Source organism: Macaca thibetana, chromosome 7 (genome assembly GCF_024542745.1).
Source record: "Macaca thibetana thibetana isolate TM-01 chromosome 7, ASM2454274v1, whole genome shotgun sequence".
NCBI lineage: Eukaryota > Metazoa > Chordata > Mammalia > Primates > Cercopithecidae > Macaca > Macaca thibetana.
In genome coordinates, this window is record NC_065584.1 from 62428508 (window position 1) to 62451890 (window position 23383).

Genomic DNA, 23383 nt, shown 5'->3' on the forward strand with positions numbered 1-23383 from the left:
ATTTAAATCTTTACTACAACTATAGATAAACATCTTAACTGGGCCTGGTGGCTCATGCCTATAATCCCAGCACTTTAGGACGCCAAGGCAGGAGGATCACTTGAGGTATGAAGTTTGAGACCAGCCTGGCCACCATGGTAAAACCCCATCTCTACTAGAAATACAAAAATTAGCTGGCATGGAGGCGCACACCTTTAATCCCAGCTACTCGGAAGGCTGAGGCAGGAGAATGGCTTGAACCCAGGAGGCGGAGGCTGCAGTCAGCTGAGATCACGCTACTGCAATCCAGCCTCGGTGACAATGACTCTGTCTCAAAAAAAAAAAAACCGCTAAGTGAGGTGGCTCACGCCTGTAATCCCAGCACTTTGGGAGGCCGAGGCAGGCAGATCACCTGAGGTCTGCAGTTCAAGATCAGCCTCACCAACATGGTGAAACCTCGTGTCTACTAAAAATACAAAAATTAGCTGGACACGGTGAGCGTGCCTGTAATCCCAGCTACTCGGGAGGCTGAGGCTGGAAAATTGCGTGAACCCGCGTGGCAGAGGTTGAAGTGAGCCAAGATGGCACCACTGCACTCCAGCTTAGGTGACAGAGCGAGACTGTCTCCAAAAAAAAAAAAAAAGATAAACCTCTTAAACTGCAGCTAGAAGCAAACTGCTATAAATCTTTATCTTAAACAGACCTGGCAATAACTAAAATCCTAAAACCTGAGAAATTACCTATTCCTGTACACCGCCTTTTTCAACTGATACATAAAAAGTACTCTATGGAGAAACTAAATCATCTCACTGCCAAATGTGCTTACAACACAGGCAATGCCTATGCTTTTGTTTATAAAGTATTCTCCCAAGTCCTCTGTTCTACTCAATAATCAGTAAATTTGTTGATAATTTCTAAAGGGAAAATATAAAGTATCACAATGTCTACAACAATTTTAATCCAATAATCTTATGTCTCAAACTTTTAATTCAAAACAATTTGAAAAAATTTTTTAAATGGCAACATCAGTTTAGAGGGACTGTTGTCCTCATTTAGTAATAAAACATATTACATACAGACCAAATCTTTCATCACAGTTGCCACAGTGAAAATACACTGACCACTGGTGTTTTTATAGAAGATACTCTTAAAAATACAAATGCATACTTTGTCTCTTTCAATTGCTTCCAAAAGCACCTTTCTTGATTTTGGAAGGTTTTTCTGTATTTTGAAAAGATGCCGGGCTAGTTTGACAGCATAAAATGAAGATTCATTATTTGATTTGGCATTCTTAATGGCATCCTGAAGCAAATGTTCAGCTTCTTCCAGATTTCCATGCCGTCGTTCTAAACTTACTCTTCGTAAACGAACCATTGCCAACCCTAGAACACATTCTTCAAATGTTCTCAAGATATTCCTGGCTTCATTAATATTACCTAGAAACAGTAATTAAATGTTTATGCTTTGCTTTAAACAACTAAAATAATGTTTATAACCACATACTGGCAACAATCACCCAGGGGCTAAATCCAGCAACTAAAGGGAAACAGCCACACATATTTACATACTGCCTAGGGCTGTCTGGGGGCTACAATGGCTTGCAAAGCCTAAAAGTCAGAACACATGGCTTATAAAGCCTAAAATATTTACTATCTGGCCCTTTAGAGAAAAAGTTTGCCAAACTCTGCTTTACACCATCCCTTACTACTCAATTTGTTATCACTGTTTCCTGAAATAACTGAAAATCTCAAAAATATCAATTGAATTTCTCCACTCTTACCCTGCTGCTCCTCAAAAGCTGCCCAAAGCATATGCACCATGGGTTTCTTTGGGAGATGTATAGTACAAGCTCTGCTGAAGACATGCCTCACTCCTTCAATGCTATGGTTTTCCATGTACTTGGCATACTACATACAGAAAAGAGGAAATACTGAATAATTTACAGTTGAACAAGTCATTAAATTTGTGACAGAACGATAAAATTCTATTTTTAAACCCATTCAGCACCTTTATTGAACCACTAGACTAGTTTCTGTAAGGAAGGACGAAGAGAGGCAACGAGGTTGGCATATGCAGCAGTCAAATCTGGTTGCAAGCAGACCATCTCCTAATGCAACAGATATAGTTATATGAACAACATTCAACAGAAGTACAAAAAAGGTTAGTCACTAGATCAATGTTTATAATATATTCAAGTTTAAGAGCACATGATTTTCTTACCTTAATCCAAAACTCCTCATAGAGGGCACATGATATGACACATCTTTCAAAGAGAACCACAACTCGTTCATGAGTCCCATTTTCAATTTCAAATTCTAAGTATTCCTTCCAGTTTTTTAGTTGTGCCTTTTCCAAAGGTTTCACATGAAAGTAAGGTCTTTTAATCTGTAATGAAATTGTAACATGCCAATGAAAGTAAACCAAATCACCAAAATATGCACAAGCACAGTGTTAATACAAATTATTTTAAATATAATTGATAATTAAAATTTTTTAATCGTATTTCATAATTTAAAAAACTTTTAAAATTAAAAATCCCTTAAATTCCTTAAGCTTCACAAACAAATGAAATAATACATTTTCTATTTCTTCTGCCATTTTGCCAATTACATGCTTTTTAATGTACAGAACATTTTATACTTTGTTGAAAATTTTAAAATTGAACAACCATACTGACAGAAAGCAGATCAATGGCTGCCTAGGGCTAGGAGTAGAGAAGGGGAACTCTGGCTGGAAAGGGGCCAAGGGGACCTTTGCAGTGCTAAAAGAGTTCTGTCTGTATCTTGATTGCTGTGATGACTACAATGTACATACATACATCTGTGAAATGATTCCATATTCTAAGACTCCATTCATATGAAAGGCCATTATAGGGAAATCAACAGAAACAAAAAGCAGATAGTGGTACCTTAGCACTGGGGGTAGAGGGTTGCAGCTGAGGAGGTAGGGGTAGTGACAACTAAAAGTTAAGGTGTTATTTTTTGAGGTGGTGATTATGTTTAAAAATTGACTGTGGTGATGGTTGTACATATCTGTGAATATACTAAGAACTATTGAACTGTACACTTTAAATGGGTGAATTATATGGCATGTGAATTATCTCAGTAAAGCAGTCAGAAAAAAAAAAAAACAAAGAATTAAAACTGTGGGAAATTACCTCATTTTACTATAAACCTAAAATGGGTGAATTATAATGTATGTAAAGTATGACCCCATGAAGTTGACTTTTAAAAATTGAACAATTAGAATAAAATTGTTCAGATTAAGCAGATATCTTGCAATTCAAGTAAATCTGAATTCAAACATTCTAAAACTGATTAGGGAAAATGGAAAAACTGATAATGATTATAATAAATGAGACGAACATCTGAAGTTATGGCTTAAATATGCAAAAATAAAGTTACAACAGAGATAGTACTATCAAAATTGAAAGAAAAATAAATTATTCCTACTTCGTATTTTAAAGACTATTAGAAAACACTTACACCTTCTTCAAATGTCCACCTTTTACTAACTTCATGCTCATTATAATTAAACATTTCTTGATGAATCTCAATGATTCTATGTCTCATGTTTTCTATTTCTGTAATTAACTTGGGAAGAAAAAGGGAAAAAATAAATCTCACAAACTATACTGAACATTTTCAGTATCACTGCTTACATTTAAGTATTATTCACAGATATTTTAGTCTTAGAATAGTGGTAGATTTTTAACTGTTGACAATATGTGCAAAATCCAATTAACAACTAAAACTTATCACACAACTTCCTAATTAACCACTTTCACACATTTCTTTTTTTTTTTTTTTTTTTTTTTTCTTACATTGGGATAGCAGATTCACAACCTAGGCAAAATATTCCTTCTAAGCTAAGTTTATCTTGGCGTGTCTTGTAGTAAAAGTACTCAATCCCCACTTGCCTTAAACAGAAATTAATTTCAAACAAGCTACAAGTCACTGGGTAAATGGCCGGCTATATAAGTGATCACTGTGCTACTCATGGAGTCAAGGGATAACAGGTCCAGTTTCTTCTGCACTGAAGACCTTTTTTTTTTTTCCCGAGATGGAGTCTTGCTCTATGGCCCAGGCTGGAGTGCAGTGGTGCCATCTCAGCTCACTGCAACCTCTACCTCTCAGGTTCAAGCAATCTTCCCACCTCAGCCTCCCAAGTAGATGGGACTACAGTCATGTGCTACCACACCTGGCTAATTTTTGTACGTTTAGTATAGACGGGGGTTTCACCATGTTGCCTAGACTGGTCTCAAACTCTGGACCCCAGGTGATTCGCCTAACTTGGCCTCCCAAAGTGCTGGGATTACAGGCATAAGCCACCACACCTGGCCACTGACGAACTTTAGAATAAGACTGGTTACCTTTGCAGGATCAGTTATGTCTTCAATTCCCGATGGTAGATCATCACCAGGGGGACCATCATCACCACTATGTCCATTTACAGAAGCTAACTCCCTTCGCAACTGAATAAACTGTTCACCAGTTAAAAGATCTCTAGGCAAGTTATTCTGTACATGTTCTTTAAATCTAAAGAAAGACAATAAAAATATATATTCTATATTTGAATCATAATTTTAGATCTCATATTGAGATTCCTACTACATACTACTCTTTCAAAGGATTTGATTTAAAGAAAGAAACCAAAATATCGTAACTTTTCTCCTTCTTTTCTATATTAAAACTCTACCATATATGATAAAACACTACCATATGATAAAACAGTCTATAGACATCTTCCACTTCTTCCTTCCTTTACAGTAGAATGGAGAAGGCATGGACGGGCATAAACTGAAACCTCAGTTCTGTCTGTTACTGGTTATCTGACTTAAGGGAAGTTTTTCCTTTCTCTAAATCTTAGTTTCCTCAACTGTAAAATAAGATGATTAATACCTATTATTTGTGTGTCATAGAATCTATTTTACTACAAAGACACAAAAGTCACAGTAAAATTAAATATTGTGATCCACATTTAAATTCTAAATGATCACTTGTAAATAATCAACAAATATAGCATTTCCTTCCCACCTCCCAAATACTCTTCAATCTACGTGAGTACGCAAAAATCCAATGAAACTTCCCAATTAAGGTTATCAGTTACCTCATATATAAAATTAAATGGACACTTGTTTTGTAGTATGGTCCTCCAAGCCTCTGACTGCTGCTCTATGTCCTATTCCCCTTCCTACCTGCCCTAAATGCTACTATTCCCAAGAATTTCACTCTCCAGTTGGTTCTCATCTATTTTTATTAATACATAATTCTGGCCAATCTCACTGATACAGCTTGAAATAAGTATACCATGGTGACTCTCAAGACTATAACACAAGTCCAAACCTTTCTCCTAATCAGATTAGCATATCCAACTGCCGATACTCTGCACAAAGAAATATAGATTAGTTTTAAGCTAATCTATAAAAAGATTTTTGAAAAAAAAATCATTTCGCTATTTTATAAAAACATGCAATAATTTGTATACATACAAATTGTAATCAAAAACACCAAGTTGAGGAGCTAAAATATCTATACCATCACAATTTGAACATATCTTTGGAACCTCAAATATGAAATATCTTAAAGTAAGCATGGCATCTTCATCTGAAAATGAATACCCTCAGCATTTCTTTCTTTGTGTGTGTGTGTGTGAGATGGAGTCCCGCTCTGTTGCCCAGGCTGGAGTGCCATGGTGACATCTTGGCTCACTGCAAGCTCCACCTCCCAGGTTCAGGCAATTCTCCTGCCTCAGCCTCCTAAGAAGCTGGGATTACAGTTGCGCACCACCACGCCCAGCTAATTTTTGTATTTTTAGTAGAGACAGGGTTTCACCTTGTTGGTCAGCCTGGTCTTGAACTACTGACCTCAGGTGATCATCTGCCTCAGCCTCCCAAGCACCTGCTCACGCCTGTAATCCCAGCACTTTGGGAGGCTGAGGTGGGCAGATCACCTGAGGTCTGGAGTTCAAGACCAGACTGGCAAACACGGTGAAACACGTCTGTACTAAAAATACAAAAATTAGCCAGGTGTCGGGGCGGGCACCTGTAATCCCAGCTACTCGGGAGGCTGAGGCAGGAGAATCACTTGAACCTGGGAGGTGGAGGCTACAGCTAGTGAAGAATGCACCACTGCAATCCAGCCTGGGCAACAGAGCGAGATTCCATCTCAAAAAAAAAAAAAACAAGTATGTAAATAACACTGGAATCTAATTTAAATTTTGCAAAGTCAATGGTTACAGAGGCTAACAGCCCATTTCAGCACCAGGAGGAAAAAAATTAACATAGATTGCCTCATGTTAAAAAATTAAAAATGAGGAAGTAACTCTCAAATATGTAGTATGAAAAAAGATTTAATTACAGATGAATATTAAAACTCAAAACTGTCAACATATGAATTAAAAAACTTAAAATAAGGTAAAATTTTAAAATAACTACATACAGTACGTAAATCTAAAATGATTTGATTGCTACATCATGTAGCGACTTCTTTAAAACAGTGACAAAATGTGCATAATATTAAACAGTATTTTTTCAGCAGTTTTTTGTATTATAAAGCTAACATTTATTCAGTAAAGACTGGCTGAGTGTCTCATACATATTGAGGTCTATTCTTAGGTATTAGAGATACAAAGAATTATGCCTCAGAAACTGACAGGCATGTTGAGGATATAGGAGACATAAATTCAAAGCAGTGTTACTGGTGCTGATATAAATGTAAACAAATGTAGGTAAAGTGGTGGCACAAACGACAGACTAGATATCTCAATATAGGTGAACCAGAGAAAATTTCACAGAGAAGACACAAAACTGTGTGGTCTCAAGGAATATGAGTCCACTAGACAAGTGGAAAGAGGAAAAGGTATTACAGTCATAAAGATATAAAACAGCACTGCCCTTTTGGAAGTTATCAGACTTAGGTGTGTTTAGAGCTCAGGAACTACCAGGGATTGGACCTGGATATTAGACCAGATCACAAAGTCCTCACACTAAAGGTTTTAAATTAGACATTATCTCAGAGGTAATGTGCAGGGTACATCCCATATACAAGCCTAATGCACAAGCACAATAAAGTATTTCCATTATTACTGTATAGCACTTAGAATACGTTTTTTAACACATGCCTCCTCCTCTATCCTTCTGACCAACTCACAGGCATGCTATCTTCTTCGGGCCTTCATTCCCACAACTTAGCCTATCAACAGGTACACAGCAAATGCCAAATAAATGACTTTAAGAAAGAAGCATGTGTTACCGGAAAAAAAAAAAAATTCAGTGGTTCTCAAAGTAATTCAAAGTCATGTGAATTAGTTAACTTATATAAACTGTAAGAACTGCATAAAGACTACTTGTGAGTTTGCTATAACTGATAAGGAAAGTGGTTCTAAATGCATTCAGTGAAAAATAGCAGATTATAGATCAGTATGTGTCATATAATCCCACTAATATCTATTATAAGTATATACGCATTTTTAAAAGCGTAGGGTAACTGATGACTTAAAGAAAAATAAATAAATAAAAGCCTGGTGGGATAATTATTTAGAAATAAAAAAGGACTTGTAGGATAACATATCAAAAACTTTAGGGCCATACTGTCTAGGTTCCAAGTAGCTTCCAATCACTTACAAACTCTGTGGCCTTAGATAAATATGCTCATCTGTGTCTCCCCTTTCATAAAATGGGAACAATAGTCCTTGCCTCACTGGGTTATTGGGAGGATTAAGTGAATCATAACGCACTCAGCAGAGTGTCTGGGATATAGAAAATGCTATGTGTGTTTCCTACACATACTTTTTTTCATCATCAGTAAAGTCTTGTAGTCATAGATTTTTCCTATACTTTAAATCACAGAAGAACTAGTCTATGAAAAGACACCCTCTTTGGCCCATCAGGTAATTTAAGTACGTTTGTACTTATGTGTTCGGTAACTATTTACCAAGCATTTCCATATGCCAATTCTTGCTTGTGTTAACGTCTTTCAGCAAGTGTCTTCTCTGGTCATTGCATCTTAGAAACCTGCCTACTTCCTCTATTTCATCGAAAGCAGAAAGTATATGCCTATCTATATGCTTCCTATTTCTAACCTGAGTCTGTATAACTTCTACCTCTAGCAAACTGTTCCTTAGTACTTTACAAATACTTCATAAAAGTCTTCTACTTTTGGTAGTAAAGAAAAATTTAGAAAATCACTCACTTAAAAAGTACCTAAGTTTATTCAAGACTGCTCATAAAAATTATAACAAAAAATAGAAAACATGTCAATTTTAAAAAAGCAAAGACACAATCCTCATACTTGTTCAGAAAGACTTTCTGGATCCTTATTGATGTAATACTCTGAATAAAGCAGAAAACAAAACACAAAAATAATGACACACAGAATAAGTTGTTTTAACAGTAATCATTAAAAGGATACCAACCATAACAGAAAATCATGGTAGAAAATTAAAATGGAATGATACCTGATTAATTGAAAATAGATACTACTTACTATACAAAATGCATCCTTCACTGTTTTGGATATAAGGTGTTATAGCAATCACAAGAATGTATACTTAGCAAATCATTAAGTTTAAAAAAAATAAGCATCTATCATGTGCCAGGCACTGTGTCAATTTAATGCCATAAATAAATAACTACACTTACTATTTTCTCATTCCTTCACTACTCTGAACTACCTTAGACAAGACAGAATTCCTGTGTTTCTTTATCTATTAAAATGAATAAGGAGAAACTTCTAACTAAAAACAGTAAAATTTCTAAACATTTCATAAGGCATATGAAAAAAATGTCAAAAGCAAGCATGTAGGTTGTGATTAGCAACAAAATTTATTCCTCTTTCCAAGTAATAAAAGCTTACATAACATTTCAAGAGAATTATAATACTTAATATTATCAACTAACTATCTGAGTAATCAAAGATGTTTCAAAGATTAGAATTTCCCACCTACCTCTGAAAATGATGACTATACAGCTGTGTTGGAATACCAAGAATACGATCATATATAGCTGTAACTTCTCTCAGGTTTCCCTGCTCATTTTCCCAGTTTATATACATTTCCCACAGTCTGTCAGAACGGAAATCTGTTCCTGCAGCTAGAACAGCATGCTCAAAAGTTCTGAAAAATTAAATTACTCTTAAGTTATCTTTCCAAGACAAAATCACTTATAAAATATTTCTAAATTTAGAAAATAATGCTAACTTCAAAAATTATATTCAACTGTTTCCTATGAAAGTAGGGATTAAACGGTAGACAGAATAACAGAAAGCATACAAGAGTTGCTTAAAAAGAGTGAGAAAACAAAGGGAACAGTTAAATGTACTTTATGTAATTTTATCATATAGAAAATACAAAATGTACACATTGCAAATAGGTAAGAGTAGACATTTAAGTATTTGTTAAATCTGAAATGTCTGTTGTATAGATTCATTTATGACAGAAGACAAAATTAAAACAAGCAGGAAGTTAAAGAGAGGCAAATTTTATCTCAATTTAAGAATATTTTCACCAGGCGTTGTGGCTCGTGCCTGTAAGAGCAGCACTTTGGGAGGCCAAGGCGGGAGGATCACCTGAGGTCAGGAGTTCAAGACCAGCCTGGCCAACATGGTGAAATCCCATCTCTTCAAAAATACAAAAATTAGCTAGACATGATGGCAGGTGCCTGTAATCCCAACTATTTGGGAGGCTGAGGCAGGAGAATCGTTTGAACCCGGGAGGTGGAGGTTGCAGTGAGCCGAGATCGCGCCATTGTACTCCAGACTGGGCAACAGAGACCCCGTCTCAACAAAAAAAAAAAAGAATATTTTCAAGCAAAAATAATTCTCCAACAAGGAATCTGGCTGCCTTGTAAGATAAGTATACAAAGGCCAGGCACAGTGGCTCACGCCTGTAATCCCAGCACTTTCGGAGGCGAGCCAGATGGATCACAAGGTCAGGAGTTTCAGACCAGCCTGGCCGGCATGGTGAAATCCCGTGTCTACTAAAATACAAAAAATTAGCCAGGCATGGTGGCACATGCCTGTAGTCCCAGCTACTTGGGAGGCTGAGGCAGGAGAATTGCTTGAAGCCGGCAGGCAGAGGTTGCAGTGAGCCGAGATTGCGCCACTGCACTCCTCCAGACTGGGTGACAGAGCGCGACACTGTTTAAAAAAAAAAAGTATACATATACTTTAAACCTCTCAAAAGCCTGTCTCAATTCTAAAATTCTATCATTAAAATTTATCACAGGCTGGGCACAATGGCTCACGCCTATAATCCCAACAAATGAGGCCAGGAGTTTGAGACCAGCCTTACCAACACAGCAAAACCCCATCTCTGCTAAAAATACAAAAATTAGCTGGGTGTTGTGGTACACATCTGTAACCCGAGCTACTCAGGAGTCTGAGGCATGAAAATCACTTGAACCTGGGAGGCGGAGGTGACAGTGAGCTGCAATTGCACCACTCACCACTGCACTCTGGACTGGATGACAGAGCAAGACTCTGTCTCCAAGGGGGGAAAAAAAAGTTTGTTACAAAGTATTTTAAAATACCTAGTCATGTCAAGAGATTTCTGCAAGCAATTTTAATCACTAGATTTAATACTCCAATGAGATAAAGCTTTTAGATACATACTTTTAAGTATCTTAAAATCAAGAGAAATTTTTTAAAAGTATAAAACTACACTCCTTAAGTTAACCCACAATTTTAACACAATTTCAATAAAGCACTAAAAAATGTTGAGTGGAACAAGAAAAAATCAAATTCCACTATTCATCTAGTATACAAAAATGCAAAATGACTTTGTAAAAAGATAATGCAGCAGGCATTTTCCTGAAAGATAATATAAGAAACTAGGAAGCTACAGTAATTACAAGTTTGGCACTGGCCAGGTAACAGAAAAATGGATGAACAGTACAGAGCCAAGAAAACAAAAAGAGATCAATGTATGTGAATATTTGGTGTATGATATGTAATAGGAAAATATAAAATAAAAATGTCTATCTCATGACAGATAGAATTTAAAGTCAGATAAATGAATAAGTGAAAAACTACAGAAAAGTTAGAACAAAATACAAGATTTATATGTTTTTGGCAAAATAGGCACAAAACTCAGAAACCAGTAAGAATTAAAACAGAAGCACATTAAGGAAAAATAAGACTCCATATGATAAAAGACACCATAAAAAAAGTTAAAGACATACCAACATTGGAGGAAATGTTTAATATAGAGATAAACAATTGAAGAGCATGTGTGTATGTGTGTCTGTGCATGCATGCATGTGCACATGTGGTGTAAGGTTTCCTAAAGAATAAAATAGATGTTACTGTCCCTACAGAATCCCAAATCATTCAGAAAAATAACCAGACACTGAAAAAAGTATAGAGAAAAGGGGAAGAAGACAAGAAGGTAATGAAATAAAGACAGAACGTTTAGAAGAAGGTATACTTAATGAATGGTGAGAAATCTTCAACTTTCCCGCCCAGCTATAGGGACTTGAGAAGCTAGCTTTCCATTCCCCAGGTAAATAAAATTATCCTTTTCTAAAGAAACTGCTTGGCTCAGGAATAAAATATAAGGTTACTATCACTGGGAATCCACCAGCAAAAAAGAGTGGCCACATGATTACGCTGCTGTGAAACCCTATAGGCCAACTGACAACGTCCCATACAAAACACACAGTGCTTCCATATAGGTTTTTTTTTTTTTTTTTTTTGAGACAGGGTCTCGCTCTGTCACCCAGTTTGGAGTGCAATGTCACGATCTCAGCTAACTACAACCTCCGCCTTCCAGGTTCAAGCAATTCTCCTACCACAGCCTCCTGAGAAGCTGGGATTACAGACTCCCGCCACCATATTCAGCTAATTTTTTTGTATTTTAAGTAGAGACAGGGTTTCACCATGTTGGCCAGCCTGGTCTCGAACTCCTGACCTCAAGTGATCCACTGTGCCTAGCTCATACAGCTTGTTAATATCTAATCTGTAATAGGAACAAAAATCCAGAGATCAGGTATCTCAGAGACGAAAATGAGTAAACAGAAAAATTTCAGAGGAAACAGTCCTGGGAACAGAGGAAAACCTCAACTATCCTTAGTATCGTCAAAGAAAACAAAAAGATATGCAGCCATGAAACAAGAACTGGAGAGTATAAAAAAAGGAACACTCAGAGAACAAGAAAGATTCTTGGATATTAAGAATCTGGGCCGGGCGCGGTGGCTCAAGCCTGTAATCCCAGCACTTTGGGAGGCCGAGACGGGTGGATCACGAGGTCAGGAGATCGAGACCATCCTGGCTAACACAGTGAAACCCCGTCTCTACTAAAAATACAAAAACTTAGCCGGGCGAGGTGGCAGGCGCCTGTAGTCCCAGCTACTCGGGAGGCTGAGGCAGGAGAATGGCGTGAACCCGGGAGGCGGAGCTTGCAGTGAGCTGAGATCCGGCCACTGCACTCCAGCCTGGGTGACAGAGCGAGACTCCGTCTCAAAAAAAAAAAAAAAAAGAATCTGAGCGGGGAGCAGTGGCTCACACCTGTAATCCCAGCACTTTGGGAGGCCAAGACGGGCGGATCATGAGGTCAGAAGATTGAGATCATCCTGGCTAACACAGTGAAACCCCATTTCCACTAAAAGTACAAAAAATTAGCCAGGCATGGTGGTAGGTGCCTGTAGTCCCAGCTACTCATGAGGCTGAGGCAGGAGAATGGCACGAACCCAGGAGGTGGAGCTTGCAGTGAGCCGAGATTACGCCACTGCACTCCATCCTGGGGGACAGAGATTCTGTCTCAAAAAAAAAAAAAAGAATCTGATGGAAGATGTTAAAAATCCAATACAAGAGTCAAGGAAGTACCTCAAAAAGCCAGACAGTCTAAGATATGAAAAATAGGAAGAAGAAAAGAAAAACTCAGTAATTAAGAGAGGAGGTCCAATATCCAACTATTAAAAACAACAGAGAAAATCAAGGCAAGGAAATTGTCAAAATAAGAATATCCATCATAATAACATTTCTAAGAATAGAAGGATATTAGAATCTCAGATTGAAGACTCACCCAATCACCCAATAATCACAATAAGAAAAAGAAAATCAATATCAAAGCTCATTTTTATAAAACTGCATTTACATCAGACTCAAAGAGAACATCCTAACAGCTTCCACGGAGGAAAAACATGTTACAGAAAGAGAATCTATTCTAGAAGAATGGTTTTGGACTTCCCAAAAGCAACAGCAGAAGCTATAAAGGAATAAATAATGCCTTCAAAGCTCTACAGAGAAAATAATTTTCAACTCCAAATTCTATAGCTTACCAAACCTTAAAATTATTTTTTCATCCAAGCATCCTTTAACAAGAAGTTACAGAACACACTCTTCTAAAAGTTGGACATAAAATCTAAAAAGAGTGAGATCTAATAATAAACTCTCCCAGAAGTGACGTAAAGACATCTCCTAGAACCATGATGATACGAAAATCCCAAGACAACTCTTGTACAGCAGAACTAGAAGACCAGTCCAGATTATAGTAGAAAGGTTTCCAGGAGAGACAGCTCAAAGGTGAGGAAAAAATGGGACTTACACATTTTTTAACAGGTCTGATTATATAGAAAGCTATATTTAAAGCCTTCTACAAAGCTGTTGGAGAATATGAAAAAACCTTAAATGTTCAAAGAAAATTAGACAAATGGGAAAAATGAGGGGCAGAGGAGGAGAAATTAAAAACCAAAAAGGTTATAAAAATGAAAGGGCAGTATGATGAAAAATATTTATAGGTTTTTGATCTTTTTTTATTTTTTTGAGACAGAGTCTTGCTCTGTCACCCAGGCTGGAGTGCAGTGGCACGATCTTGGCTCACTGCAACCTCCGCCTCCCGGGTTCAAGAGATTCTCTTGCCTCAGCCTCCCAAGTAGGTGGAACTACAGGCATGCGCCACCACACCCAGCTAATGTTTATTTTTGAGACAAGGTCTCACTCTGTCACTCAGGCTACAGTACAGTGGTACAATCACGGCTCACTGCAGCCTCAACCTCCTAGGCTCAAGCACTCCTCCCACCTCAGCCTCCCAAAGTGCTGGGAATACAGGTATAAGCCACTGTGCCCACCCTTATTTATGGATTTACAATGATTAAAAAAAAATACTGAAGCTGATTATTGAAACCTATCCTGTAGCTATATTGGAAAGGAATGGGAAAACAAAGTGTAAGTGGGTTAAAATTCTCATTTACCATAACAGATACATAATGTCTACAGCTAACAGAGAAAGAAAGAAAGCAACGTAGATTTACTGTTATACACGTGGTGGAAAATACCAGAAGAAAGAGCTGAAATATTTGAAGGGAGGTGGAGGGGGTACTTTTTGTTACGAGCAGTAATTAGCTAACTTCTTAAGCAATATGCAAATGCTTTTTTTGAAAACCGAAAACAAATACATTAACAAACTACTGTAATCAAGAAAAAGATAATGTAATAGAAAACTGAGCAAACGATATCAACAGGTAATTTAAGAAATGGCTTATATAAGCATATGAGAAGATGGTAAACCAGGATGAGCAATCAAGATATACACAAATTAAAACAGAGATGCCACTGGAGGTAAAACAAACAAAAAATGTGGCACAGCTGTGGGAAAATGATTATTTTCATACACTGTGGGAGTTTAGAATTGATACCATTTTTGAAGGAACATGTGATAAAACTTAGCTCTGTGTTCCCTTTAACAGAAGTTCCATTTCTAGTGCATTCTACAAAAATATTGACTTGTACAGAGATGTTCACTGTAGCACTGATTATTTCCTATAAATAAGGATTTGGTGAAATACAGTAGAGTACTTTGGCTTATAAGTTACTTTTTATAAAGTATTATAAAATACTTTTTGTAACGGTTAAAAAATATGGCAGGAAGAGATTCCCAAACACTGTTTAAAAAAAAAAGTCAAAGACCAATATGAAAACATACGCACAAATATGTACTTATACATACATCTGAAAGAACACACACCAAGCTATTAACCATGAGGAGTGGAACTGGGGACATAAGGGGTATGGAATGTAGGAGGGCTTTATTATCTGCATTTTCAAATCATAAAGCATAAGTTTATTATATGTATTATTTTTTTAACAATGGAATAGAAGTTAAACTTCCAGCTTAGCTTTCATGAGCTCTATTATCAACATGAGAATAATTATTTATATCATAAAATACATTTCAGTATCAATGTTCCACATACCCTCTTATTGTATTGTTTGTCTCAGGATCACCAGGGTCCAATGTTTCTTTTAAGAAGTTTATATAATGTATCCAAAGGTCAACACTAAGAGGTATTGCCTGAAGCCCCCGCCGATAAACCTAAGAAGAAAACAGCAAACTGTACTTCAAATATTTAATTATTTCTTAACAGAGAGGCAACACTGTGTTATCCGGTGAACCTTAGAAATACTAATTACTGGAATTTTGTTTAAATAATCTACCATTACCATTTGGGTGGAGGTTGGATAGAACATGGCAATGTTCTGATCCCCACGTGCAGAGTCTTGATCTTCAAAGCGCAGCAGTCCCTGCATTCTGACCGGGTTGTGTGGGCAGGCTTTGGGTTACAGACCATAGGGCACAGACCCATTAGAGCATCAATGACAGCGTCTGACCAAAAATGCAATAAGACGTAGCAAATGTGACTAGCAAACCAACTATATTGTTTGGAAAATGAGAAATAAATGTAAGTGAGAGAAAAGCCCTGCCCTACTTGTTAAGCTGCAGTGTAATACAGAGGCTTGCACTGCAAAGCTTGACAAACTGTAGAGGTTTAACGCACCTGCCAACAAAGAGAGAAAATATTAGCTACAAATGCCACAAGAGTGACAAATGCAAATAAATACCCTATAAAAATTGTTTGACCATAAATGGTAGGTACTGCCAGCCAAAAAAAAAAAAAAAAAAAAATCTTTGTTTTGTTATTAATTGGCTTACAGTACCTATTGGAGATAAGTTTATTCAGTGATGTACGCACCTCATCTGATGGTTTAATGTTGTCGTGCCGCTTTTCAAGGTCCGCATACTTTTTCCAGTAACCATAGCAATACGGATAGTGTATGAAAAATCTGTCAAATGCTTTCCTGGCAGCCATCAAGTGATTCTGATAAAAATGAAACAGTATTTAAATATCGTGGAAATTGCTGTCAAAAAAATATTTATTATTCCTTTCAAACGTTATTATCTAAAAAAATAATAATAAATGGCAGGCTTAAAAACTCCACATGCAGGCTGCTCTGCCGATGGAGCAGCCCTTCTTTTATTCCTTGACTTTTTTTCTTCTAAATGCAACTGAAACAGAAGAAACTAATTTTGTCAACATTTTATTTCAACAATTTTACACACACACTTACACCTCAATTATTACAAAATATTAAGCTTTGACACTACTGACTCTCTACAACATACAAAAGCTATAAGCTATTTTCAAAGCTAAAAATGTATCTACCTAATGTTATTCAACTTCATTTGAAAATTATGAGTTGCTTTTAATCACAAATAAGGTCTACTGTTTCATTATAAATTAACATGACTTGATTAATTTGTCCCTTCTGATACCATTTTAATAGTTACTAACCTCCTGTTCTACATATTGAAGCAAATATACCCAGCCTGTAAAATCCTGAGGATTATTTTCCACAGTTTTCCAAAATTTTTCATATTCTGGAGGGAAATTTGCTTCTGTTTCTGTCAGCGTCACTGGAAGGTCCACAGCACTTGCCATTTCACTTTCTTCTGTAGATGCATTCACATTGGGAGAGTCATCAGGTGACTGTTCCATTTCTGTAACATTCATAATCTCAGTACTGAAATCAGTAGGATGTTCTACCACTACCTCTGAACTATTGCCTGTGCTGCCATTACTAGAATTTCTGTATTCATCCATGTGAGAATTTTGCATATTGTCTTCAGTAAATGATCTGTGGAAACACAAAAAAGAGAAATATCTTCCAAATGCCAATAAAATTATTTGGTCTCAACAACATCTTTTAAAAAGCCCTAATTTGGCTATTAAAGAAATGTGATTCTTAATCCCCTACAAGTCAGAATCAGAAGGTTCATTAGTTTTTATATTATAAATAAAATTATAAATTCTTCACAAAACTGCCATTTTGTTGTTGATATTTGCATAAAAACCAAATAACTATAGATTTGTTACCTCATTCATAAAACAAGTTAAGTTGACTGCTACCTAATAAAGAAATACTATTTAAAATTCAATGTTTCTGATTTAGGTAAGAATCTGATTCGGTGCCCGAATGTTACCTTGCTATGAATCACTGGAAAACGGCATATTTTTAATAACTGTTCTGGAGGCTAAAAGTAAAACTGACAAAAATTCTGGTCATGGATATAAACATTTCAAAAGGAAGCTCATCACTTGGCTCAGGATAAAGTTTTAGAAAAGATAAATTCACATTGCTTAAATATATCTATCTATTTATGAATTATAAATCCTGACAGCTAGGTTTCAAATTTATTATAGAAGATAAAAATTATGGTTTTAAAAAATTAAAAAGTAATTTTTAAAGTGAATAAATGTTACTTAAAACACATTTAAGGGGCCAGGCATGGTGGCATACAGCTGTAGTCCCAGCTACTCGGGAGACACTGAATCAGGAGGATCACTTGAACCCAGGAGTTCAACGTGGCTGTAAGCACTGACCCTGCTACAGTACTCCAGCCTGGGCAACAGAGCACGGCCCTAACTCTAAAAAACATATTTGAGAAAGGCTTACAGTCTGGATAATAACTGCACAACATATCTAAAATTATGTCATCTAATTTTTAAGGCTATAAGGTAACAGGGAATTACCCCTTTAAGGTAGTACCACATTATATTTTCATAATCACCTTAATCTCTTCCACTAATAGCTTGAATGGAAACCAAATCATTAAATTATAGGGCATGTCCATTTTTTTTAATGAGGAATTATTCTCAAAATTAAGCTGACCATAAAACTGATTTACTCTTAAAATATACTTAGAATATACTACTGCTTATATATTAATAGTAATTAAAAAGATGATTAAAACTTTAAAGACAATAATGCAAATGAAGAAATGCAAATGACCAATAAACATATAAAAGAATTATATCTTTACTAATAAAGACATAAATCAAAATGAGTGTACCAAATAGCAATTGTACATATTTTATACTATAGAAATAATCAGAAAAAACATATTTGTTTAAGGGCATTCATTACCAGCACTGTCGTATAGCAAAAATGGAGGGTATATTAAGAAAAAGAAGGGCCGGGCGCGGTGGCTCAAGCCTGTAATCCCAGCACTTTGGGAGGCCGAGACAGGTGGATCACGAGGTCAGGAGATCGAGACCATCCTGGCTAGCACGGTGAAACCCCGTCTCTACTAAAAAATACAAAAAACTAGCCGGGCGAGGTGGCGGGCGCCTGTAGTCCCAGCTACTCGGGAGGCTGAGGCAGGAGAATGGCGTGAACCTGGGAGGCAGAGCTTGCAGTGAGCTGAGATCCAGCCACTGCACTCCAGCCTGGGCGACAGAGTGAGACTCCGTCTCAAAAAAAAAAAAAAAAGAAAAAGAAAAAGATTGCTTTGGCCCGGCATGGAGGCTCACACCTGTAATCCCAGCACTTTGGGAGGCCGAGGAGGGCGGATCACCTGAGGTCGGGAGTTCGAGACCAGCCTGACCAACATGGAGAAACCCCCGTCTCTACTAAAAGTACAAAATTAGCTGGGCATGGTGGTGCATGCCTGTAATCCCAGCTACTCAGGAGGCTGAGGCAGGAGAATCTCTTGAACCTGGGAGGAGGAGGGTACAGTGAGCCGAGATCACGCCATTGCACTCCAGCCTGGGCAACAAGAGCAAAACTCCATCTCAAAAAAAAAAAGAAGAGGCCGGGCGCGGTGGCTCACGCCTGTAATCCCAGCACTTTGGGAGGCCGAGACGGGCGGATCACAAGGTCAGGAGATCGAGACCATCCTGGCTAACACAGTGAAACCCCGTCTCTACTAAAAAATACAAAAAAAAAAAAAATAGCCGGGCGAGGTGGCGGGCGCCTATAGTCCCAGCTACTCGGGAGGCTGAGGCAGGAGAATGGCGTGAACCCGGGAGGCGGAGCTTGCAGTGAGCTGAGATCAGGCCACCGCACTCCAGCCTGGGTGACAGAGCGAGACTCCGTCTCAAAAAAAAAAAAAAAAAAAAAGAAGAAGAATAAAAGAAAAAGACTGCTTTAATAAATGGTATACTCGACCAGGCACAATGGCTCATGACCATAATCCTAGCACTTTGGGAGGCCGAGGCGGGAGGACCACCTGAGGTCAGGAGTTCGAGACCAGCCTGTCCAACATGGTGAAACCCCATCTCTACTAAAAATACAAAAAATTATCAGGGTGTGGTGGCACACGCCTGTGTTTCAGGTACTCGGGAGGCTGAGGCAGGAGTATTGCTTGAACCCGGGAGGCGGAGATTGCAGTGAGCCAAGATCATGCCGCTGCACTCCAGCCTGGGCGATACAGTGAGATTCCATCTCAAAAAAAACAAAAAACAAAAACATAAATCATACACTCACATAATGGAACAACAAGAATTAAAAGGGAAATACGTATATCCGTATTGATACAGAAAAACATCCATTATATATTTTTAAAATACATATATATACATACACACATGCACTCACAGATTTGTAAGGATTTACACCAAATAAAATAAAATACAATAAAACTGACAGCTGGTGTTAACAGTTGTTCTCCATACAAAAGAGAGATGTGCCCTTTATTCTTTTTGCTCATCTGCAATTACTTAACTGAATGGGGGGAGAAGTTTTTTGTTATTTTTTTAAAAGTCAGCTATATAATGACTGGATACTTTTTTTTTTTTTTTTTACAACTTTATGACTACCATACTTTAAAAATCTGGGTTTCACTACCGTCTACACAGAAATTTGCAAATCTGGCTCCACACAAGTCGTCTACGCAGAAATTTGCAAATCTGGCTCCACACAAGTCAACCAGTAAGCTGTTTAAAACTAATATAGATTGCTTACCGACTACAATGATTCTGAGGTCTAGGGAAGGGCCAAGAAAGTTATAGTTCTACCAAGTTCTCTAAATGATTCAGAAAAATAGAAACTTATTTGTGGGTAAACTCTGAAGAGTGTAACTTTTGGATCGAAAAATAATATTAAATTTGGAAAGAGCTGATGATTTTTTTGTTTGTTTTGTTTTGAGACAGAGTCTCGCTGTCACCCAGGCTGGAGTGCAGTGGCGTGATCTCAGCTCACTGCAGCCCCCGCCTCCCGAATTCAAGCAATTCTCCTGCCACAGCCTCCCGAGTAGCTGTGACTACAGGCGCGCACCACCATGCCCAGCTAATTTTTGTATTTTTAGGAGAGACAAGGTTTCACCATGTTGGCCAGGATGGTCTTGATCTCCTGACCTCATGATCCACCTGCCTCCGCCTCCCAAAGCGCTGGGATTACAGGCGTCAGTCACTGTACACGGCCGATGCTGACAATTTCTCTCTGGAAAAGTTGCACTAGTCATCTGGCAGACACTTTTAGTTGCCTACTGAATATCCCTTCTCACTATTTTAGTAATTTCCTTACTAATAAAAGACTGATTTCATTCAAAGCAGCAATATACTTAATCTCATGTAAGTGACCATAAAACTGAAAAGAGCATCTGCTGCAGAGATCTGAGAAAGCTTCTGCTTTTTTGATAAAAAGGGACAATCACAACTAGTATGGTTCTTTCTTCTACCAATTTATTCTTACCTTGGATTTGACCATATCTGAAACAATTCATGTCTATGAAGTAGTCTATAAGGGATTATGAATATTAAGAAATACCAGCCGTGACATCATCAAGCTGCTAACAAAATGCCACCTTTCTATTGTGTGAGGAAATAAATTCCTATTTGTTTAAACTACTATCAATATACAAATTTTCTATTACTCTGAGACAAAATGAATTCCTAACCAATTAAGTCATCAACAGTGCGGGAGACTGTCCACTGCTTTATATCCCCGTCAACAATAGGTATCATTTGCTCATCTAATTTTTTTTAACAAAGTAGCACCTCACTTTGATTTTCATTTCCTTAACTAGGAGTGAAGTAAAATTTTTATTTCTTTTTTTCATAAATGCCTTTTCACATCTTTTGTCCATATTTTCTGTTCATTACTAATTTTTTTCTTATTGGTTTGTATACGTTCTTCATAAACTAAGAAAGTCAGATCTTTGCAAAATACATTGTAAAATATTATTATGAGTTCGTCATATTAGTTTTACATTTGGGGGCGTGTGTCTATGTGTGACCCTTTAAAATTGTCACACAGATACAAAACCCAGATCTTAAAACATTTCCATCATTTCAAAATGTAGCATGGCCAGGCAAGGTGGCTCACACCTATAATCCCAACAGTCTGGGAAGCCAAGGTGGGTGGATCGCTTGAAGCCAGATGTTCCAGACCAGCCTGGGCAACAGAGTGAGATTCCATCACTACAAAAAAATGTAAAAGTTAGCTGGTGCAGTGGTGTGTGCCTATAGTCCTAGCTACTGAGGAGACTGGGGTGGGAGAATCACTTGATCACCCAGTAGTTCAAGGCTGCAGTGAGCTACAATCACACCACTGTACTCCAGCCAGGGAGACAGAGCAAGATTCTATTAAAAACAAGGAAAAAATAAAAAGAAAGACCAAAACAGTATGAAACTATTTTTTTCCTAAGAAATAATAAATTTTAAATGTTAAAAGACCTTCTGAGTCTGAATGTCATTGAAAGAATCAGCTATAATCAGGTAAATCTAGGGAATACACAAAAACATGAAAGGAAAAAATGGGACATGTGGGGATAGGGGAAGGGGACAATAAAATTTCAATGCCTGGCTGGTCACAGTGGCTCACGCCTGTAATCCCAGCACTTTGGGAGGCTGAGGCGGGCGGATCACAGGGTCAGGAGATTGAGACCATCCTGGCTAACACAGTGAAACCCTGTCTCTACTAAAAATACGAAAAATTAGCCAGGTGTGGTGGCGGGCGCCTATAGTCCCAGCAACTCAGAAGACTGAGGCAGGAGAATGGCATGAACCTGGGAGGCGGAGCTTGCAGTGAGCTGAGATCACCTCATGTACTCCAGCCTGGGCCAGAGTGAAACTCCGTCTCAAAAAAATGTCAATGCCTGATGGATTTCCAGCACTATATTACATTCCTTGTAGTGACGTATAAGTGTAAGATAAGGCCCTTACTCACTAAGGTCTATCAACCAGGTAGAGAAAGAGCTAACACACAACACACACACACACACACACACACACACACACACACACATTTGGAGATAAACTCTCAAATGAAACAAAGTGAAAGATTAGAAAAAAAATCATTTGAAAACGATAGCAATCTATAGATGAAAACCTCCGTGAAATATAATTAACTTTGAAAAATCATGGAATAATAGAAAAAGAATGGCAAAATATTCTAGAATGTGGAACAAACCATTAAACAACTCTCCTAGACAGTAGACAAGGTAGAAATCCTAGATAGTAGACAAGGTAGAAATGATGACTGAAAAGATGAGACAGAATGACCAGAATGAAGAGGTTGGTATTGAGAAGTAGAAGGATAAAAGCAGAGTAAGTAGCTTGGAGCCATATTATGGACACAAGAATTTGAGAAGAAATTACACAAAAAGCAAATCTAGCCAATGCATAATAAAAGAGAATCCAAAGTATTAGACTATCAGAAAAAATACGTTCCCTTCTAGTTGAATCAATGATTAATGTCATCAACTTTTCCAAGTTTAATCACTTCAGACCCTAGGAAAAGGCAAACTAACTTGTAAATTTATTTTGCTCTTTTTCCCCCTTCCTTTAAAGAAAAAGATACGTTTGAAGATTAATTTTCCAAATGCAAATTAGTCACCAATTTTTGGTTTTATATTTCGGAGCTCAGTTTAAAAACAAAATACAGGCCGGGCGCGGTGGCTCAAGCCTGTAATCCCAGCACTTTGGGAGGCCGAGGCGGGCGGATCACAAGGTCAGGAGATCGAGACCACAGTGAAACCCCGTCTCTACTAAAAATACAAAAAATTAGCCGGGCGCGGTGGTGGGCGCCTGTAGTCCTAGCTACTCAGGAGGCTGAGGCAGGAGAATGGCGTGAACCCAGGAGGCGGAGCTTGCAGTGAGCCGAGATCGCGCCACTGCACTCCAGCCTGGGCAACAGCGTGAGACTCCGTCTCAAAAAAAAAAAAAAAAAAAAAAAAAAAAAAGACTGTAGGCTGATACCTTCTGAGTCATTAACTAGCTACCCTAATTTCATACTTAAGTGAGACATAAGGGTTTCTTCTGGAATCAGCAAATTTACCACACCCCTGCATCTTCACAGCCTGTCAATTACTCCACACCCTGCAATCACAGTGTTGTAAAAAGATTTAA

The 23383-nt window shown here is 37.6% G+C and overlaps 1 protein-coding gene and 1 non-coding gene across 5 annotated transcripts in view; both read right to left on the minus strand.

Annotated features, from left to right (window-relative positions):
* PRPF39 (pre-mRNA processing factor 39) overlaps positions 1-23383 on the minus strand; it is a 32766-nt gene that overhangs the window by 3577 nt on the left and 5806 nt on the right. The window contains exons 1-10 of one of the 4 annotated variants that reach the window (XM_050795818.1): positions 16805-16891; positions 16547-16704; positions 15947-16072; positions 15170-15288; positions 8926-9093; positions 4352-4517; positions 3465-3572; positions 2200-2364; positions 1760-1886; positions 1147-1415 (exon numbers count right to left, since the gene is read on the minus strand). In XM_050795818.1, coding sequence (XP_050651775.1) covers positions 1147-1415; positions 1760-1886; positions 2200-2364; positions 3465-3572; positions 4352-4517; positions 8926-9093; positions 15170-15288; positions 15947-16072; positions 16547-16693 — 1395 coding nt within the window. In that variant the 5' untranslated portion in view covers positions 16694-16704; positions 16805-16891. Of the gene's footprint in view, positions 1-1146; positions 1416-1759; positions 1887-2199; positions 2365-3464; positions 3573-4351; positions 4518-8925; positions 9094-15169; positions 15289-15416; positions 15580-15682; positions 15752-15946; positions 16073-16546; positions 16892-23383 lie in introns of those variants that run through there. The other 3 variants (XM_050795819.1, XM_050795817.1, XM_050795820.1) reach the window with 3 other exon arrangements.
* LOC126960454 (small nucleolar RNA SNORD127) lies at positions 997-1082 on the minus strand. The gene has a single exon (XR_007727999.1). It is a non-coding gene; the product is annotated as a small nucleolar RNA SNORD127 (small nucleolar RNA).